This window comes from Homarus americanus, unplaced genomic scaffold (assembly GCF_018991925.1).
Source record: "Homarus americanus isolate GMGI-L3 unplaced genomic scaffold, GMGI_Hamer_2.0 scaffold40841, whole genome shotgun sequence".
Taxonomy (NCBI): Eukaryota; Metazoa; Arthropoda; class Malacostraca; order Decapoda; family Nephropidae; genus Homarus; species Homarus americanus.
In genome coordinates this window covers 500,253-517,152 of record NW_024739413.1, presented here as the reverse complement: position 1 = coordinate 517,152, position 16,900 = coordinate 500,253, and the positions used below count along the sequence as shown (strand labels likewise).

General features: G+C 35.9%; 1 protein-coding gene across 1 annotated transcript in view; it reads right to left on the bottom strand.

Annotated features, from left to right (window-relative positions):
• Positions 1–377: 377 nt before the first annotated feature.
• The window catches only part of LOC121874732 (neurobeachin-like), a gene marked incomplete at its 5' end in the record, with an annotated part of 70,606 nt that continues 54,083 nt past the window's right edge, over positions 378–16,900 (bottom strand). Inside the window, 11 exons of the mRNA XM_042379010.1 lie at positions 378–415; positions 567–707; positions 1,527–1,656; positions 1,866–2,016; positions 3,263–3,441; positions 3,799–3,907; positions 5,044–5,170; positions 7,667–8,083; positions 9,334–9,487; positions 13,347–13,451; positions 15,000–15,127. Coding sequence (XP_042234944.1) covers positions 378–415; positions 567–707; positions 1,527–1,656; positions 1,866–2,016; positions 3,263–3,441; positions 3,799–3,907; positions 5,044–5,170; positions 7,667–8,083; positions 9,334–9,487; positions 13,347–13,451; positions 15,000–15,127 — 1,679 coding nt within the window. The remainder of the gene's footprint in view (positions 416–566; positions 708–1,526; positions 1,657–1,865; positions 2,017–3,262; positions 3,442–3,798; positions 3,908–5,043; positions 5,171–7,666; positions 8,084–9,333; positions 9,488–13,346; positions 13,452–14,999; positions 15,128–16,900) is intronic.

Sequence of the window (16,900 nt, the reverse complement as noted above, 5' to 3'; positions counted from 1 at the left end):
GGGGGGAGAGGTTAATGGTGGGGAGGATGAGTGTAGTGGTGTTTCCTTATTATTACACACTATTATACTTAACAATATTATAAATCTTTGGCTAATAATAGGGACGGAAAGATAAATACTGATAGGCAAATGAGTTTTTTATTATTATTTCATTTTGAGGGGGGAAGTTTAGTGGGTTTATGGGGGGGGGTGTAAGACAAGTGATGTTTTTGGTGATCATTAACTTGTTTTGCATTATTAGCCCACAATAATAAGAAATTTTTGCAGAAAAACGTGATTATTGTTGGTTTGAAGATCAAACATACATGAGAAGGGTGTTATCCAGTGTGACTCCCACCAAACACCACAGGGTTCCCGGTCCCTGGTTTCCTCCTGTACTAACACAAGACAGACCAACCACTGAATGGCCAGTAAGCTGGAGAATATTATGAGAGTAAAAATAAAAAGCCTCCACTGTCAACAGCCAGTATCAACATTTGAACTCTCTTGAGATCAGATACCTGTACAACCTTTACAGCACTAAAAAAATAAAAAATCAACACATGGAATGTAAGTAAAAATGGTACTTACCTCTGGATCTGCTTTTCTAAACTCTGGGTCCTCTTCGTCCACTTCAAAGTAGAGTTCCGCTGCTGTGATGGAGACAGTGCCGGGTACCATCAAGCCAGGAGCAACAAGACGTGCTCTGGTGCTCATATTCACCATTCCTGAAGCAATTAAAAGATAATAATTGAGGTAAAACAATTAAGACAAATGTTATTTCATAAAGAATATAATACAGGATAATACCTACAATGTTTATGGTATATTTCACACAGTGAATATTCTAATTTTTATTTAAATATCCAGAACCTTTTATGGGATGGTGCACTCTCTACTCTGCAAAAACTAATTCATCACAAAATTCCTGTTAAGTTTTCGTAGCTTTAAATAAGCAATATTTTCACACTTCCATAATAATCTACTTAAAACATTCCTCACTCATCTCAATACTGCATATACTTTCTGAGAATTAAAGCCATATATTTCAAAATAAGAAAAAGAAACTATGTAATTTATTACATGAAATGTAGTGTAACACCTCCTTTACACGAGAGGGCCCCCCCCCCCTCCCCCTGGTAAGCAAGCTAGTAGCACCCACAGAGAAGTTTGGTGATGTACTAAGCACTCCCACTGAGGCAGTATATAAATGAAGAAATAAATTTATTATATATCATCAGAAAAATGGCCAAATTCCAGATACAGTCAAAGTCCTTCCTTGGAACCATAACTCAGAACAATACGATTAAAAAGCTGATAATCAAGCCCCTCTGACATCTTGTTGGGACACACCTTCATATAAAGTTAGGTAAAATCCATTACAATTTTGTTGGAATTTAGGAGAAACAGTCAACACATACATATTAATGACTGACCAACACATGACACTCATAAAGCTTGTTACCATTGGTAGTTGTTAATTTTATATTTTGCGTTGTTTTTACATCCGCACTACCTGTATAACTACTCAACTAAAGACTATTCACCTGTTACATCAGCATCAAGATCACGGTCATCAGTAGTAAGTTCTGAGTCATCCAAAAGGTCTGGTGATTGCAGGGGCTGTTGTAAGGACCTTCTCTGAGCTGCAAGTTGGGCATGAAATTCTTCTCTGGCCTAATGAAGGGAAAAACAAAAATTAGTACCCTTAACATGTAAATAAATTACCTTATCATGACAGGATTTAATAATTATAAGTCAAGGTACCCTCAGCATTCACATATTTATGGCTCTTATTTACTCAACCGACATTCTCTATCAGCAATCTGCCACCTAACAGTGTTCAAAGATTTTATTAGAGAAAGTTGTATTCAAGTTGATCTTACTTGAAGGATGGCATCTTCAGGAGCTCCATGTTCAATAGCAGCCTTCAGTGTAGCTTCAGGATGGGAGGAACCAAGAGGGTTTGGCACAAAACGTTTTCTCCGTCGTGAGTCGTCTTCCCACGAGTCTAGCTTCCAGAACTGAGGTGGTGCACTAAATGACAAAAATAACATATTTCAATAACAACTACATGAAGTCTCCAACAATGGGCACTATATAATTAAGTTTTTATGAATCAGCACAATAACTTAGTGTCAAACAATTTGTTCATAAAAAAAAAAATTCCAAGTACAGTATTTTCTCGATTTAACGAAATAATTCGAGCCACCGCTTTCCATTAAATCAAAATTTCTGCTAAATCATATTTCTTTTATTTTTACTCAATTTAATGAACTAGTTCGCTAAATCAAGCATGATTCCATTAAATTTCCGCTAAATCGAATTTCCGTTATTTTAACTATATTTAGCAAACTAGTTCTCTAAATCAAGCATGATTCCATTAAATTCCACACCAAATGCGCTGCTTGGTGTGTGGGGTCTGTTTACATCCGCTCAGTCTGTGTCCTGCAGCCACCACGTGTGTTGTTCACTGCTACCTCTCAGTCAACTAACTACTGTGCTTAGACATCATGCCAAAAGTTTCTCAGAAATCTCAGAAAGGTAGTGGTTTGGGGGAGAAAGTCAAAAGAGTGTGGCTATCAATTGGAAAAGTTTAGAGATACGTACAGGGTAATAGAAAAAATTTGAAAACAAACACCAAACCCCCTAGTTTAAGGTAAGCCAAGAATAATGTTTCTAATGATTCTAGGTACATACCATGTGTCTGAGGTGTCTCCATAGGTGTGAGCGTATTAATGGAGCTAATCTCGATGTTGCGAATTAGTTCACTAAAAACGGAAAAAATTCCTTCCGCTAAATCGAGAGTTTGTTATAACGGATTCCGTTAAATTGAGACTATACTGTTTAACTAAAAATGGATTCATAAGCTTCATCACTTAATCAAAGAGTAGACTAATATAAATATAATCAAAGTGGAAAAAATATAGTCATCTCGATCGTAAACTGTACTGTCCTACGAAAAAGCATTGAAATTACTGTGTCCTCTGTGGAAAAGGCATCTCTTTACCACTAGTTTATTTTGTATACGTATACACGTACTGTACAGTATATATAATCAGTCATTAAGACCATTAAACCAAGTCATTCTGATGATAGGAACCCTTCTTACTATTCCCCAATTTTGTTGAGCAAAGGATAAAAAATATGTATACTGTACTGTATATATATTTAACCTGTACTTTAGGTTAATTACGTATACATACAGTATACGTATAAACAAAACAAAAAGGAGATTAATTTTTTCTGGGGTATTATACAGTACAGTATGGAGTATACTTACATTTTGTTTAGTACTTGAATGGCAATGCCCCATGCCCCATGTTTGTTTGATAAAATATTGGTAATTTTGTCCAAGATACGTGCAGCTACAACGTTGTCTCTTCTACGTGCAGCTGTGATCAAGTGGTCACACATCTTCTCCTCCTCACGACGTTCCAAGACCGTTGTGGCACATAAAGACTGACAAAAATAATCACATGCATTACTTTAAGCTAAAGCTATTTATAAAAGTTCAAGATCTTTTCATAACTCAAACATCATGTGTTAGAAAAATATTATTAACAACTGTAAGAGGGAGCCAATCAGTAATATCCTATGCATTATCTGGAAGTTTGTTTAAAGTTATTTTATCAATTCAAAAACATTATGCAGTACTTTATGTTGCTATACATGTCAAACAAAAGCAATACAAAGCTGCCCCCTCATGGAAACAATATGCATCATCACCGGCATTATTCTATCTATTATTATCATACTGTATAAAAATTAGTTAGTGAGACAGTGAGAACTCAACGTCATTGATTTTGTTGTTCTCACCTCAAACTCAGCATGCTTGAGCACATCATCAGCTCTCATTCGGTTGAGGATAAATTCAGCTTCATTTGCCACTCGCACTATGTGGTCCTTCATGGCGTGTGATAGAAGTCTGAAGTTCAAAAGAAAAGCGTAAAGGATAATGCTCAGATAGTGTTTTTTGCAATTACAGTATCAGAGAAAAAATAAGAGGAAGATTATGGATTAAAATATATAAAGAATTGTTAGTACAGTACAGTACCATACAATAAATCAAATTAATGAAATAAAGTTTTGCTTCAGTAGGCCAAATTAGCAAAAAAATAAAAAAATAAAAAGAGAGAGAACAAGCTTAAGTAGACTAAGTTAGTAAAAATGAAAAAAGAAAGAATGCTTAAATAGACCTAATTAGTAAAAACTAAATGAAGGCAATGCCTTAAAGTAAAGTTAATGTTCTAACTATATTTACTACAAAATCATAATGTAAAACATTGACCATAGTACTGTACAGTACACAGGAACTGTTAATGATGTAAATACAATACCAAAAAATGCTAGAGTAATAGAGACAAATGTTTCAAAGAACCACCGTATGCAATACAGAAAAGGTGTACAGTACAGTCTCATCAGATAAACAACTGTTTCTTCATGCTACTAATACAAATGTAATGGTCAAGGTTCATCAGTACTGTACCATATTGTATATGCTAGTTATAGGAGGGTCTGCTGCATGCCCTCCCCTTATAGCATAAGAGAAACTGGACAGGATATAAATGGGTCATTATTGATTCTGGGACTACAAACAGTACTGTACTTAAGAGAACCGTCGTGAATGGCTTTCTAATGAGCTAAAAGTGTGATCTCAGGTGCTCATATGTGTGTCAAATACAACCCTTTTACAGTTTTCATAATTCTCTTAAAAAGGGGGAGTTTATAAGCTTACCATACATGGCTTTTGTATAGAGTATCAGCTAATGCTTACCAGTATTCATCTCCCTACAGTATATAATGGACAATGGAATGTTTTTAGGATTAACTCAGTGTTACACATTGTAAGGGTGTGCAGGAATTTATTTTCTGTTCAATTAACTACAGTACATACAGTAGTTATAATTATACCAACACCATGTTTGGTATCCCATCACTCACGTACTATCGGCCTGGGAATTTTCCCTTCATGCAAAACACACCTACAGCTCTCTAGGTGCTGCTGGAAAGTGCCCCTCACATATTCATGGATCTACAGAACATAACACCGTGTAGACTTACCTTCCCTCATTAATTAACTCGATGAAGGCAAGTCCTGCATGTTTCTGGAGAGAGTTTTGCCACTCCTGTGAGCACAGCAACATCACAAGTTCCACTACACTTTGACTGTGCTTGAAGGTCATTAGTCCTGAGAAGTAAAGAAAATTGTTAAAAAGACTACGTAGTAAAAGAATGATGATTCATGGATTGTCTTCCTATTACAATGGAGGGAACTAAAGAGACTTCCTTTGATGCCTGTTAGAAGGGTAATATATCTTCAGTGTCTGCCTGTCAGAAGTAAGCAACTCTATGAAGAGAGTGAACGAGTGTTCATTATGATGTCTGCCTGCTAGAAGAGTGCAGTTCTTGGAGGAGAATGAACAAGTCTTCATTTTCTCCCTGTCTAGATGAGAGTGAACTATAGCACTGGATAATGTTTATGTATTTTCCACAACATCAGTGTTATGGTTTGTGCCCGGAATTTTTTTTATTTTATTTAAAGGATAGTTTAGTATACCCCATAACTAAGAGAAAATGCATTATGGGTGAGTTGTGAAATAGTAATATTTTAGATGTACAGTACATAACAGGATTTTTAATATTCTCTCTAATTGTATTTGTTCTGTAGATATTAAGAAAATAGTAAATAGATAAAGGTTTATACTGTACATATTTGCAACATACAGATCATGCTTGGGTAAGCCAAATGCATTCAGGAACTTGATAATATTATTGAACAGTTTCAGTAACTAAGATGCTGGTTTACAAAGACCATGTCTCTTTAAAAACATGCAAGTTTCATTTAATATACTGTACAGCCGAATAAACCAAGTGTGCATGCATAATAAAAAAAATGAAAACAAATGTATTATATTTTCCAGAAAAAATAAGATAAAAAACATGATACACAATAATATGTTCACATATCATTATCATCAATGTTAGCAGCATTTACCTGATGGCAACTGTGAGGTAAAACCAGAATGGGATGCCCCCCCTCCCCCACTGCTCACCACTACAAACCCAGGATGTTAGCCTAGAAAATGCAGTCGAGACCAATGGATGGGCACAGCCCCGGTGACCTGGTTGCCATCAGGCATGTTGAAGCAAAGTTTTATGGCTGGATGCCCTTCATAATACCAACACAGTGGGTGGGAACAACTGGCAAGGTCATAACTCCCGGAGATAATCAAACACTACCTGCCTATCCGAAAATACTGTACAGTATAAAGCCACTAATGCAAAGGCTTAGTTTTCACTATACAGTATTTCACTTATGAAGCATACAAAATAGTTTCCATTTGTACATTAAGTTACTTGAATCCTATGCATAAATCTGTACAGCACAACACTCACAGATCCTGATTAAGATAGCTAGAAAGTTACTTTAATATACAAATACGTCATCTCCCTATGCAAATAATAAGTTGAATTACATACCACACTAATGGACACTAGTACAATATTTGTTTGAGTCTACAGTATAATGTATTAAGCTTCCAAGTATATACTCCTTAACCATATTAACTAACCAAGAAATGTAAACACTATTCAATAATTTTCAATCACCTGAAATGGTAAAAAAAAGTTAAGGGGAATCTAGTAATGCAGTGGTACGTATTAGGTAAATGTAACTTCATTAACACATCAACATGCTTAAACTACAGAAATTCTGATAAGTGGTGCAGAACACAGTCATGCAGGTAATTTAACTAAATACAGTAAACCCTCGATTTCTACTGCATATGGATATAGAATCCATGGCAATATTACTTTATAATTCAAGAGACAAAAAAAATAGTGCTGTGTGTTTGATGTAAGTTAATGATTATTTATATCATACTCTATACAGTACTAATATTTGTACTTTACATATACCCTGTATTAGATTATAGCACAAAAAGGTGTACGTATACCGTTATTTTTCCTCATCCTTTGTGATCCCTTACATGTCTTTTCACCCAAATATGACTTTCTCTCAGACTTGAAATTTGGTGGGATTAATTTCAGTAATTAAGTACATCCAGAAGAACGTAAAAGCACCAACCAATCACCTCGGAAACCAATAGTTGGCGAGTACAGTAATTAGAATTGAGAAAAAGGTCATTAAAATATTCCAAGCGTCATTACGACCACTAATTATTCCGCAATCGAACTTTCGATGATATATACGGAGTTGGCATGCCCAGGAGTACCTATACTGAGATTTTGAACAAAATCGCAAATATTGCGATCTGTCTCAGACCTGAAAAAATCTATAAGGGCTGTACATTGTGAATTACTTGTACATTATTTGCCCATACCATATTGTTATTATTATGGACTGTATCTGTATTTTTCTGGATAAATAAACTTTTTCAATATTCGTATCACTACCTCCCATGAAATGGCAGAACCGAATTGGATAACATGGTACAGTATAAATTTGTCTGTCATGGTCTGTTGATATGGTAAACTTGGGACATTGTGGATATCAAGGGTTTATTGTACAGGGATTTTGAATTCTAATCTAAAAATTAAAAAAGATACATGTGAAATATTACCAGATACTTTCAAAACGGTAACTAACGTGGCTGTCTGGGGGAGGGATGACTTCACCACAACACACCAGGGATAAAACAAAAAAAGAACCCCACAGCCTCACCTTTACCTTCCATGAGAAGCTCCTGCCCATGGGAACCCACAAGGGTCTTTGAGAGAAAAGGAGCAAAATCCACCATTATCTCCCGCAGGAGTGGGGACACAGACCCCAGTGCCATCTCCAGCTTCTGTGTGAGAGATGCTTCACGAGACGGCGTTGGGATGGGAAGGTCAGAGTGAAGGAAAGGCTTGATGTTGAGGTCCTCTGGTCGGTGGTGCTTTACAGTAGAAGTTACTGGATCAGGCATGTTGGACGGAGAAGAAAGTACAGAGATTTGGCCACCAGAGAGCTGTTGCTGAGGGTCTGGCTGTGATAAGGATTGAGGTTGTGATAGCTGCTGTGATTGTGATTGGGACTGTTGGGTAGGCAATGGTTGTGTTTGTAGCTGTGGCATCTCACCAGTCTCTGGCACACCATACACTGTAAGTAACCAATAAAAGTATTACAGTATTTACAGTTGTGTTTTTAAGTACCAAAGAAGTATTATCACCAACTGAAATATTTACTATGTCATCAGTGCTTTAAGATACAAATAATAGTTAACAATGTGTTAAACTTTCATGGAAACCTCGAATATAAAAAAATTAACTAAATATGTGTTAAATATACACTTTTCAAATAAATGCACAATTCATATTAAAAGAATATATGAAATAGGTTCTCACCAAAGTTTATAACTTTTTTTTACTTTTTAATTTACTTTTATCCTCTTCACCACTGATCGGCTCGTTAGCTGCTTGGGCAATCGGTCACATCTCTGTTATGCACTGTACGTAAGTACTGGGCAGGCACTGGCTCCTGAATTTATCTGAGAACCTGCTGCAGTGCTGGTCAAGTGAGGTCTTGAAACACCTCGCACTCAGAGCCGTCACAACACTCTGGCAGGTTGTTCCAGGAGTTCACAACTCACACTCCAAAAAAGTTTGCCCTACAACCTTGAGCTGTGAGCCCTTGTGGGGCGAGCGTCCGCCAGCTCCAGGTAAGAACACTCGACTGAAAAGTGCCCTTTGAGATGTTTATGCCATGCACCTCAATTAGGTCTTCCCTTGCCCATCTGTAGTATAAGCTAGGCAATTTCAGGTGCTACTGTATAAAGGCAGTCCCTCATTTACAAAAGGGCTCCTATTCCGGAAAACCCTTTCCTAACTCAGATCACATTGTTCCAGACTCCAACTAAAAACACTATACAATGACTATAAGCCAAAAAAACACCAAATACTCAGATGAATGTTTGTTTTACTTCTTGAGTTACATAATACACCATTGTTCTTGCATACATACTTAAAAAAAAACAAAAAAGAAAATTAGATACAGTCTACTGTACTGTATTTAGAAATTAAGAGTTCCCTAACAGCAAGTTAAACCCTTTTGTTGCCGTTCCAGAAGCTTCTAGTGAGTCGCAACATTTTCCATAAGCAAGTTCATAAATAACTACAGTACTATTGTCTAATTCAATAACTAGCCCAATACAGTACAGTGCAGGTACCTTGTTTATATTTATTTATTTTATTTGTATGAATAAAATATTATTACTATTTTCATGGATTTTGAAATTAATATAAGTCAAATAACCTTGACAGGGATGGGATGCCCATGGCTTGTCAGGGGTACTGTGCCTCCAATGTAAAAGATTACCTTCGAAGCTTATTGTACTGGCAATGTTTACTTACCAGACTTTTGAGATTTTGCATCAATCTCATCAGGTGTTCCATCATTGAGGTTGACATCTGTCCATGCATCATCAGTTGGCTGTGAGTTTTGTTCCTCATTGAGGCTGACAGCTCCTGAGCCTACGTCACTGCCCGCCTCACCAACCTCAGATCCCTGAAAAATTTACATTTTTTTAGAAATGTAATAAAATAATGTAAATATCAGCAATATCTACGTTAACCACAATCTCTCAAACCCGGAACTCTCCGATAGCCAGAATTGAAATTTTCCGAGAGGCACATTCCGTAAAATTCCGGAAATTTCCAGGTACAGTGGTCCCTCAGTTAACGAGCACAATTCGTTCCAGAAGGTTGCTCGTTAACCAAAAAATTCGTTAACGAAACCATTGTTTCAATGGGTTTTTGGGTAATTGGTCCCAGCTCACCGAAAATTGCCTAAAGTCAACAAAAAAGGTAGTAAAGTACACTTACTTTGAGGTGTGTATGTAGAAGGCTTCTGGATGATGATGATGATGATGGGAATTAGAATGGGGGTGGAGGAGAAGGGAGAAGAGAAGGCATTGGGTGGAAGAGAAGTCACCCCATGGCGCCATTTCACCCATAAAATTTTAGTTCACTTGGTGTAATTCAAGATTATTTTCTTTAAATCAACACTGCACTGCATTATATATTGTCAATATGTAAAATAAATTTCAAAATGACCAATAATTTGCTTGGAAACAGAAAAGAAGGTATTTATGATGAAGAGATTCTGAAGCAAGATGTTACCTCCACTGAAAAGACACAGAGACTGACGCCTGTATGGTGTGCTGACAGGCTATTTGGCTCGCAAAAAACTAGCTTCCTATACTTCGATTATCTTCAATAATTGTTAAAATTACTAAAAAATTTTATATAAAACTTTTAAAATTATTGAATGGTACAACCTTACTGATATTTACTAAAATAGTAAGGAATTTAAGCCCTAGAACCGATTACTGTATTGGCGGACTAATACTACAGCTGGTGGACCGCCAAATGCAAGCGAAAACATGTGGAGGGGCACTCGTAAGAAATTCGTTAATCAAGGGATTGCTCGTTAACCGAAGTTAAGAATCTTATGGAAGGTAATTCGTTAACCGAAATCTCGTTAGCCGAGGCGCTCGTTAACCGAGGGATCACTGTATTGGGGAGTTTTTTCCAGGTTTTAGAAAATGAAAATCAGACTCATTCTCCGGAAATTCGGAGGAAAATCTTCCGGTACATACCCAGAAAATTCTGGGGATGGGGGATATTTTTCTGGTTTCAAGAGATGATGTAATGGGCAATTTCTGGAACTTCCGAGACAATTTTTCCGTTACTTGGAAAATTCCAGGGATGAGGGATTTTTTTCCGGCTTTGAGAGAGTTGTCTCATTACCCGGAAATCTCTTATTCCCAGAAGTGCTCTGCACCAAATGTTCCAGCTAACGGAGACATCACTGTTATAATGAGCAGACAAGATACAACTTCTATACTGTAATTAAAACATAACTTTCTCCAATTTTAGTCTTCTTATACATTATAATTCTTATCACTTACAGTATAGTCTGGATTTACGCGGTCAATTGAACCCGTGGAGGTCCGCGTAAAACGAGAAACGCGTAAATGAAATAACAGAACATATGGGATTAATTGAAATAGACTGGGCCGACCCCCAAACTACACTTTTTCAGACACAATACATATGTTGTAGTAAAAATAACATCTTAATTTTATGATGGTATGCACACACAATTAATATTTAAGAGAAATACAGTCACTGGTTAATGTTCATTCAAATAATGGACTCAACTCCCCCCCCCCCCCACACTCGCTGGGTCCTTCCCTCCCTACCAGAGAAATGTTTGGGAAAACAGTATATTTACATTTTTTGTAATAAATAATACCTCAGACTAAAGTTAGGATAATATAATTGACATTGCTGGATTCCTTGCAGGACAGGGAATATTTTGAATGTAAACGTCATATATTTTGCACAAAAGATAAAATTTTTGCTCATTTTCATCATCTTCTTAAATTACATCTAAAATTTGTATGTCTAATGCAAATTTTAGGATGCTTAGGTATATTTAAAATGATCACCATCTTGTAAGGATTCCAGCAATGTAAATTATATATTTTATGAGCTAAAAACATATATATCTTCAGTAAATAAACAAATTATACTTCACCCGCGTAAATGATGAAATTTTCCGCGTAATTAAAACATTTCATTCTGGCAAGGTGCCGCTTAAATGACCAAACGCGTAAACAAAAACCGAGTAAATCCAGACTATACTGTATAAAACTATATCATAAATACATGGAAAACAGAGAATGCAACATATACACACACACACAAACTACTTACAACAAACATACACAAATTATAAATTGAATGAACTACTGTACAGTGTTGTATTGTCGTATTTTCATAAGATAACAGAATATGATAAAAAAATCAAACATCATTATCAATATTTTAACACCCAAAATATTTTCATAATTACCTATGCATAAAGTCCAGCATGCCTCATTTGCCAAAACCATCACCAATTAATAATGCTTCAATATGCCTATAAAAGAATACAATAAAAAAGGAACATCACTATTATAATTTTCATCTTTCAAGCAAAATAAAAAGCTTCACAAAAGCTCTTGTGCAACAGCAATTCTTGAATTCCTAGGAAAAAAGAATGATACAATAGCAGGTGCAGTTGAAAGCTGAAATGTGTGGGGGAAAAACAGGAAGTGTGATATAATTCAGTAAAAAAAATTTTTAAAGTATCAAGAACTTGCAGAAAGTTTCTATAGAAACAAGATTTTTTTTTTAATATTGCAACACTAGTTGCACCTTAAATACCCTCGGCACACTTCTACAGAGTAGCAAAAGTGTAATTTTACACTTATGAAGATATTTTTGCAATACATTGTGCCTCAAGCTATTCCTCAGAGTGACTGAGCAGTCACTGGCAAAATTAAAGATAAAAGAATAGCACAATCTGTTATACAAAGATGAATGAATCCCTAATGATGTCATGTAATTTTACATTTGCTTCACGCTAGGGAGTTTTCTGCAGAAAGATGTGATGAGATTCTGGTTATTTCACCCCCTTAATCACATAGAGGACATAACTAGGAGAAATTCAATACAGTTCACCCTTCCTTCACTTTGCACAGATTCACTCTTAAATTTTACACTGCTAAATGAAAAGGGTCCTTAGCTAAGACTGTGCTAAATTCAAATTTTATGCCCCATCAAACATTTTGGGAAGCCTGTTGCATCCTGGAAGCATGATTACTAGATGTATGACACTCCCCTGCACCATACTCAATACCCATATGGTGATTTCAGTGTAAAGTGGTCTCTCTCTCACAATGTACTGTTTCAGGTTCAGTTACAAACAAAGGGTCACTTCCTCCCAAATTGAAGCAGTATTAACTCCAAATGAAATGAAACAGCACACCCGCACCAGAAGACAGTCAAGGTAAGTAAGTTTGGAGACTTTCCTTTGGCTCAGTCTCACTATGGGGATGGGGTGGGAGACTTTTGTTCGCAACTGTACACTTGACTAATTGTACCCAAGTAATTGCAATGATCACCCTCACATCTCTGTGAGATGCCCCTAGCAAGAAACTCTAGCCAGTATTTATATTGAAATCCAAATTATAAATAATTTCATACCACGAGGTAGGTGAGTCTGATGTGTGACCCTGGGTTCACTTTGTATGAGCTTGCTTTATATGTGTACTGTACTGGCCATTTCTTGGTACACAACTTCAGTGCAAAGTAATGGAAAGGTGAAAAGTGTATGAAATAAGGTGAACACATCAAAACTCTACTGGAGATGCAGTTAACACATCTTTGAGACCATTTTGTAATAAAAACATCAAAACATCTAATACAACAAAATAAATTGTGCAAACAGAAGCAGGGTGAAGAAACACATCCTCATCAAAAGCATAATCAGGAGCACTCTATCAAACACGAAGATACTCTACCACTTTTTTTACCTTAGGGTTTATCATGTTGTTGCGAGCTACTGGTTTAGAAACCTTAGCTCCATAGGCATTACAACCATACTTAGGGACAGGGCCAGTTCCTAGAGTGTGGTTAGACTGGGGAGAGACCAAGTAGGCCAGGTTAGTAGTTTTGGTTCATGATATTAAGCAGATTACTCAAGGTTGTATGCTGGGAACTAATCAGTTTTACTGAAACTACTGATACTGTGACACAAATACATTGCACACCTAACAGACACTCACTTCTTACTTGTCACTAACTATTTGCTGTGCTCAGTTGCTTTCAGTGTTATTAACAGAGAATTAGTGCTGTTATGCTACTTACATTCACAACCCACCAGCATCATGTTAGTGTTTACTGTCACATAAATAAAGATATTACAGGCACCACACTTATCAGAGGAGCAGTCATGTTAGATAAATAAATTCCTTGTCTCCTAATCTTTGTCAATATATATCTTCAAACATTAAAAAAAAATTTTGTTTCCAAGTTTTTCAGTCAACATTAATCACTACATTTCAACAATCAATCAATCAATCAATCTGAGTACTGTACTGATATCTGAGGGTTGGCGACCACAGTTCTTCGCTCTAAAAGTTTTCAGGCTGTTTTTACCAATCCTCCGAGATTATGTATCTCTCTGGAGACCGAGCTTTTAATTTCATTCATCCATCCCAGTCTTTGCTTTCCCCTAGACCTCCTACCCTCAACTTTGCTCATTATCTGTTATTAGCCCCTCATCCACATTTCAACCAAAGCTAATCCCTTAACTTTCAGTTGTCATACAAGCCTAATAGCTGACTAATACATCTTAATTGAAAAAAAAATAAAAAATTTTACTAAGTGGAAAACATTACTAATACAGTATATAATAAACTTCTCTTCCTCTCCCAGTCATCTCCTCATACAAGTATTCTAACCTGGTGTCTGTAGGTCACTATGATTTGATGGCTTTAGATTAATCATATAAAGGTTAATTGACTATCGTAAGCCAAAAGCAGATGTAGGTTCTTCTAAATATTATGAAGTTCTGTAAAATTTCCAGAATTAGTGTTTAGAATTACCATACCTATGATAGGTCTATTCACTCAACATCCTCGCCATTTCAAAGTACAGAAAAGGAAACATTACCTGTTCTACAAGTTCTATTAAAGCAAATTTAACAAAATATTACTTACTAGAGTAAGCAACCAACTTAACCACTGATTGTCTTTTGTTCCTCAAGTTTACTGATTTCAGAAAGACAATTCACTGTTATGAGTGACAGCACACCTATAGTGTACCTGTACAATCAACTGGAAAAATATTGTCAACAAAATGACTTGGGTGCTTGAGAATATCACAGCAACAGCACCTATAAAATGGATTAATTTTCAACTTCATATAATGGGGTAGAGCAATCACCATTGACTAATAGTAGTAAATTATCATACTCTAACTTCCAGATCAAATATTAGATTTCTTAAATTGACACACAATCTGCAGTGGACAATAACCAGTCCAAGATGCTCCTGCTGGTGGTCATAAGGAGAGAAAGTAATGCAGGTTATATTTCTGATCTTATTTGCATACAGGATCCAAAATTTTAAAATACTGAATACATAAGAAACAGAAGTATGCAGTAGAGTAATAAATATGGTTACCTTGAGGGAGGGTGGACCAGAGGAGGCAGTGGAACAATGTTCAGAAGCGAGGATGGAGGAGTTGTGTTGATCAACAACGATGACTTCGTATTCTCCATCTTCATCAACTTCCCCAGAGCGTTCTGTACCTTTAAAGAAAATAATATTAATAATTCTAATTCTGCTCAACAAGAGAAATACAGAAATAGATATTGCAGCAAGAGAAACACACAGATAAATGAAGATTATGTTCAAGAAAAAGTACAGTATGTATCAGGTCAATTATCAATTTAATTATTCATTTTGACCAACAGTTGGTTCATGATAAAAACCCTGACAGTATGAACAACATAAAATAAAGGACAGGATCGGCAAATGACTACAAGGAAACTTTACTTATCACAAATTACACTAATACAAAACACATTACTATAGATTAGCCCTCTGGATGAATTTACCACAAATACAGAACACAACAGTTTTCTCAACAAAATAAGGTGCTAACATCCTATTGCAACTAAAATCAAAATACCAGAAATTTTACATAAAAGCAAGAAAATGACAGAAAAGTAAATAACATGACAATTTCTTAAAGAATCATAAACAAGGGCTGGCAAAAGGGTTACGGTACTCATATTGGTCAGCATCCATAAAGTTGACTTAAGCAGCTTAAAATGTAATTGCTTTACTTACAAAATTCATTTAAAATTAAAAAAAAAAATCATACTACAGTGCTCCAGAATATTTAATGAAGATTTTAATATCTTTTATGCAAATAAATAAATTAGAAAGATATCAAAGTAACAACCACTCAAGTTCTGTAACAATACTCTCGTTCCTCTAACCAACTCATCAAAAATGAATGACCATTCTATTATGTTGAAACACAACAGAATTACTCCGATGTTCTATATACAGTATACCTTTTAATTTATCGAGGCTGGCTATGATCCATGTACAGTACAGTAGTGCAAATTATACAGTGGTACATATAGTGAAAGGACACTACTGCATTTACTAAAGCCACTAATAAGTACATGTACATCTGTAAAGTTTGAGACAAGAGACAGCTATTTAATCAATATAATATTCAAAACAGTACAGTACTAGAAATATAACAGCGCAGATAGCAGGTGCTCATATGGTTCAAAGTTCCTACGTGATTCCATATTTCTACTAAGTACCTTCCACACTCTTGTGCTTCTTGACAGCTGGACTACCTTTAGATTCCTGTGCCGCAGAAGGTTGTGGTTGTTCCTTTTTCTGAAACATTCCACGACCCCCAAAGAATGGAAGCTTCCAATTCTTTTCTTTTGCCTTCCCAAACAACCCAGTCGAAGAACTTCCTGGCATATACTTTGGATCTAATGTCTGATAAAATGATGGAAGAACAGGACCATCTTTTTTTATGGGCTGTGACACATCCTTCCCACCATGTGAGGGACCTACTGCACCCACAGTCTGGTCCTTTTCAACAGATAATGATGCTTGTACAGCTGCTGCAGGCTGTGTCTGCTTGAGATTTGATTGTGACACAGATAAAGTCAATGTAGGAAGGGATACTGCAGATACTGATGATACTTCAGGAATTTTTGACTTCTCCATATCCTTGCAGACTATGGCAGAAATAGTTGTAGGTATTTCAGTGGGCAAAATAGCAGCCTCTTCTTTACTCCTCTCAGATTTTTCACCAATTTCATTTAGTACTTTTGTTGCATCTGTGGCTTCTTTGTCTATTGAATGTACCACCACCTCATTTTCTTTATCATTTTCAGTCTCTTTGGTTGCTTTTTCTTTGTCAATGGAAGCTGATGAAGAATTATCAAAGAAATTTTACAAAAAATTTTAAAATAATCCAGAACAAGTACCACACAGTTATGAATAAAATATCAGCTTAAATAAATAAAAATTACATTTTTAAA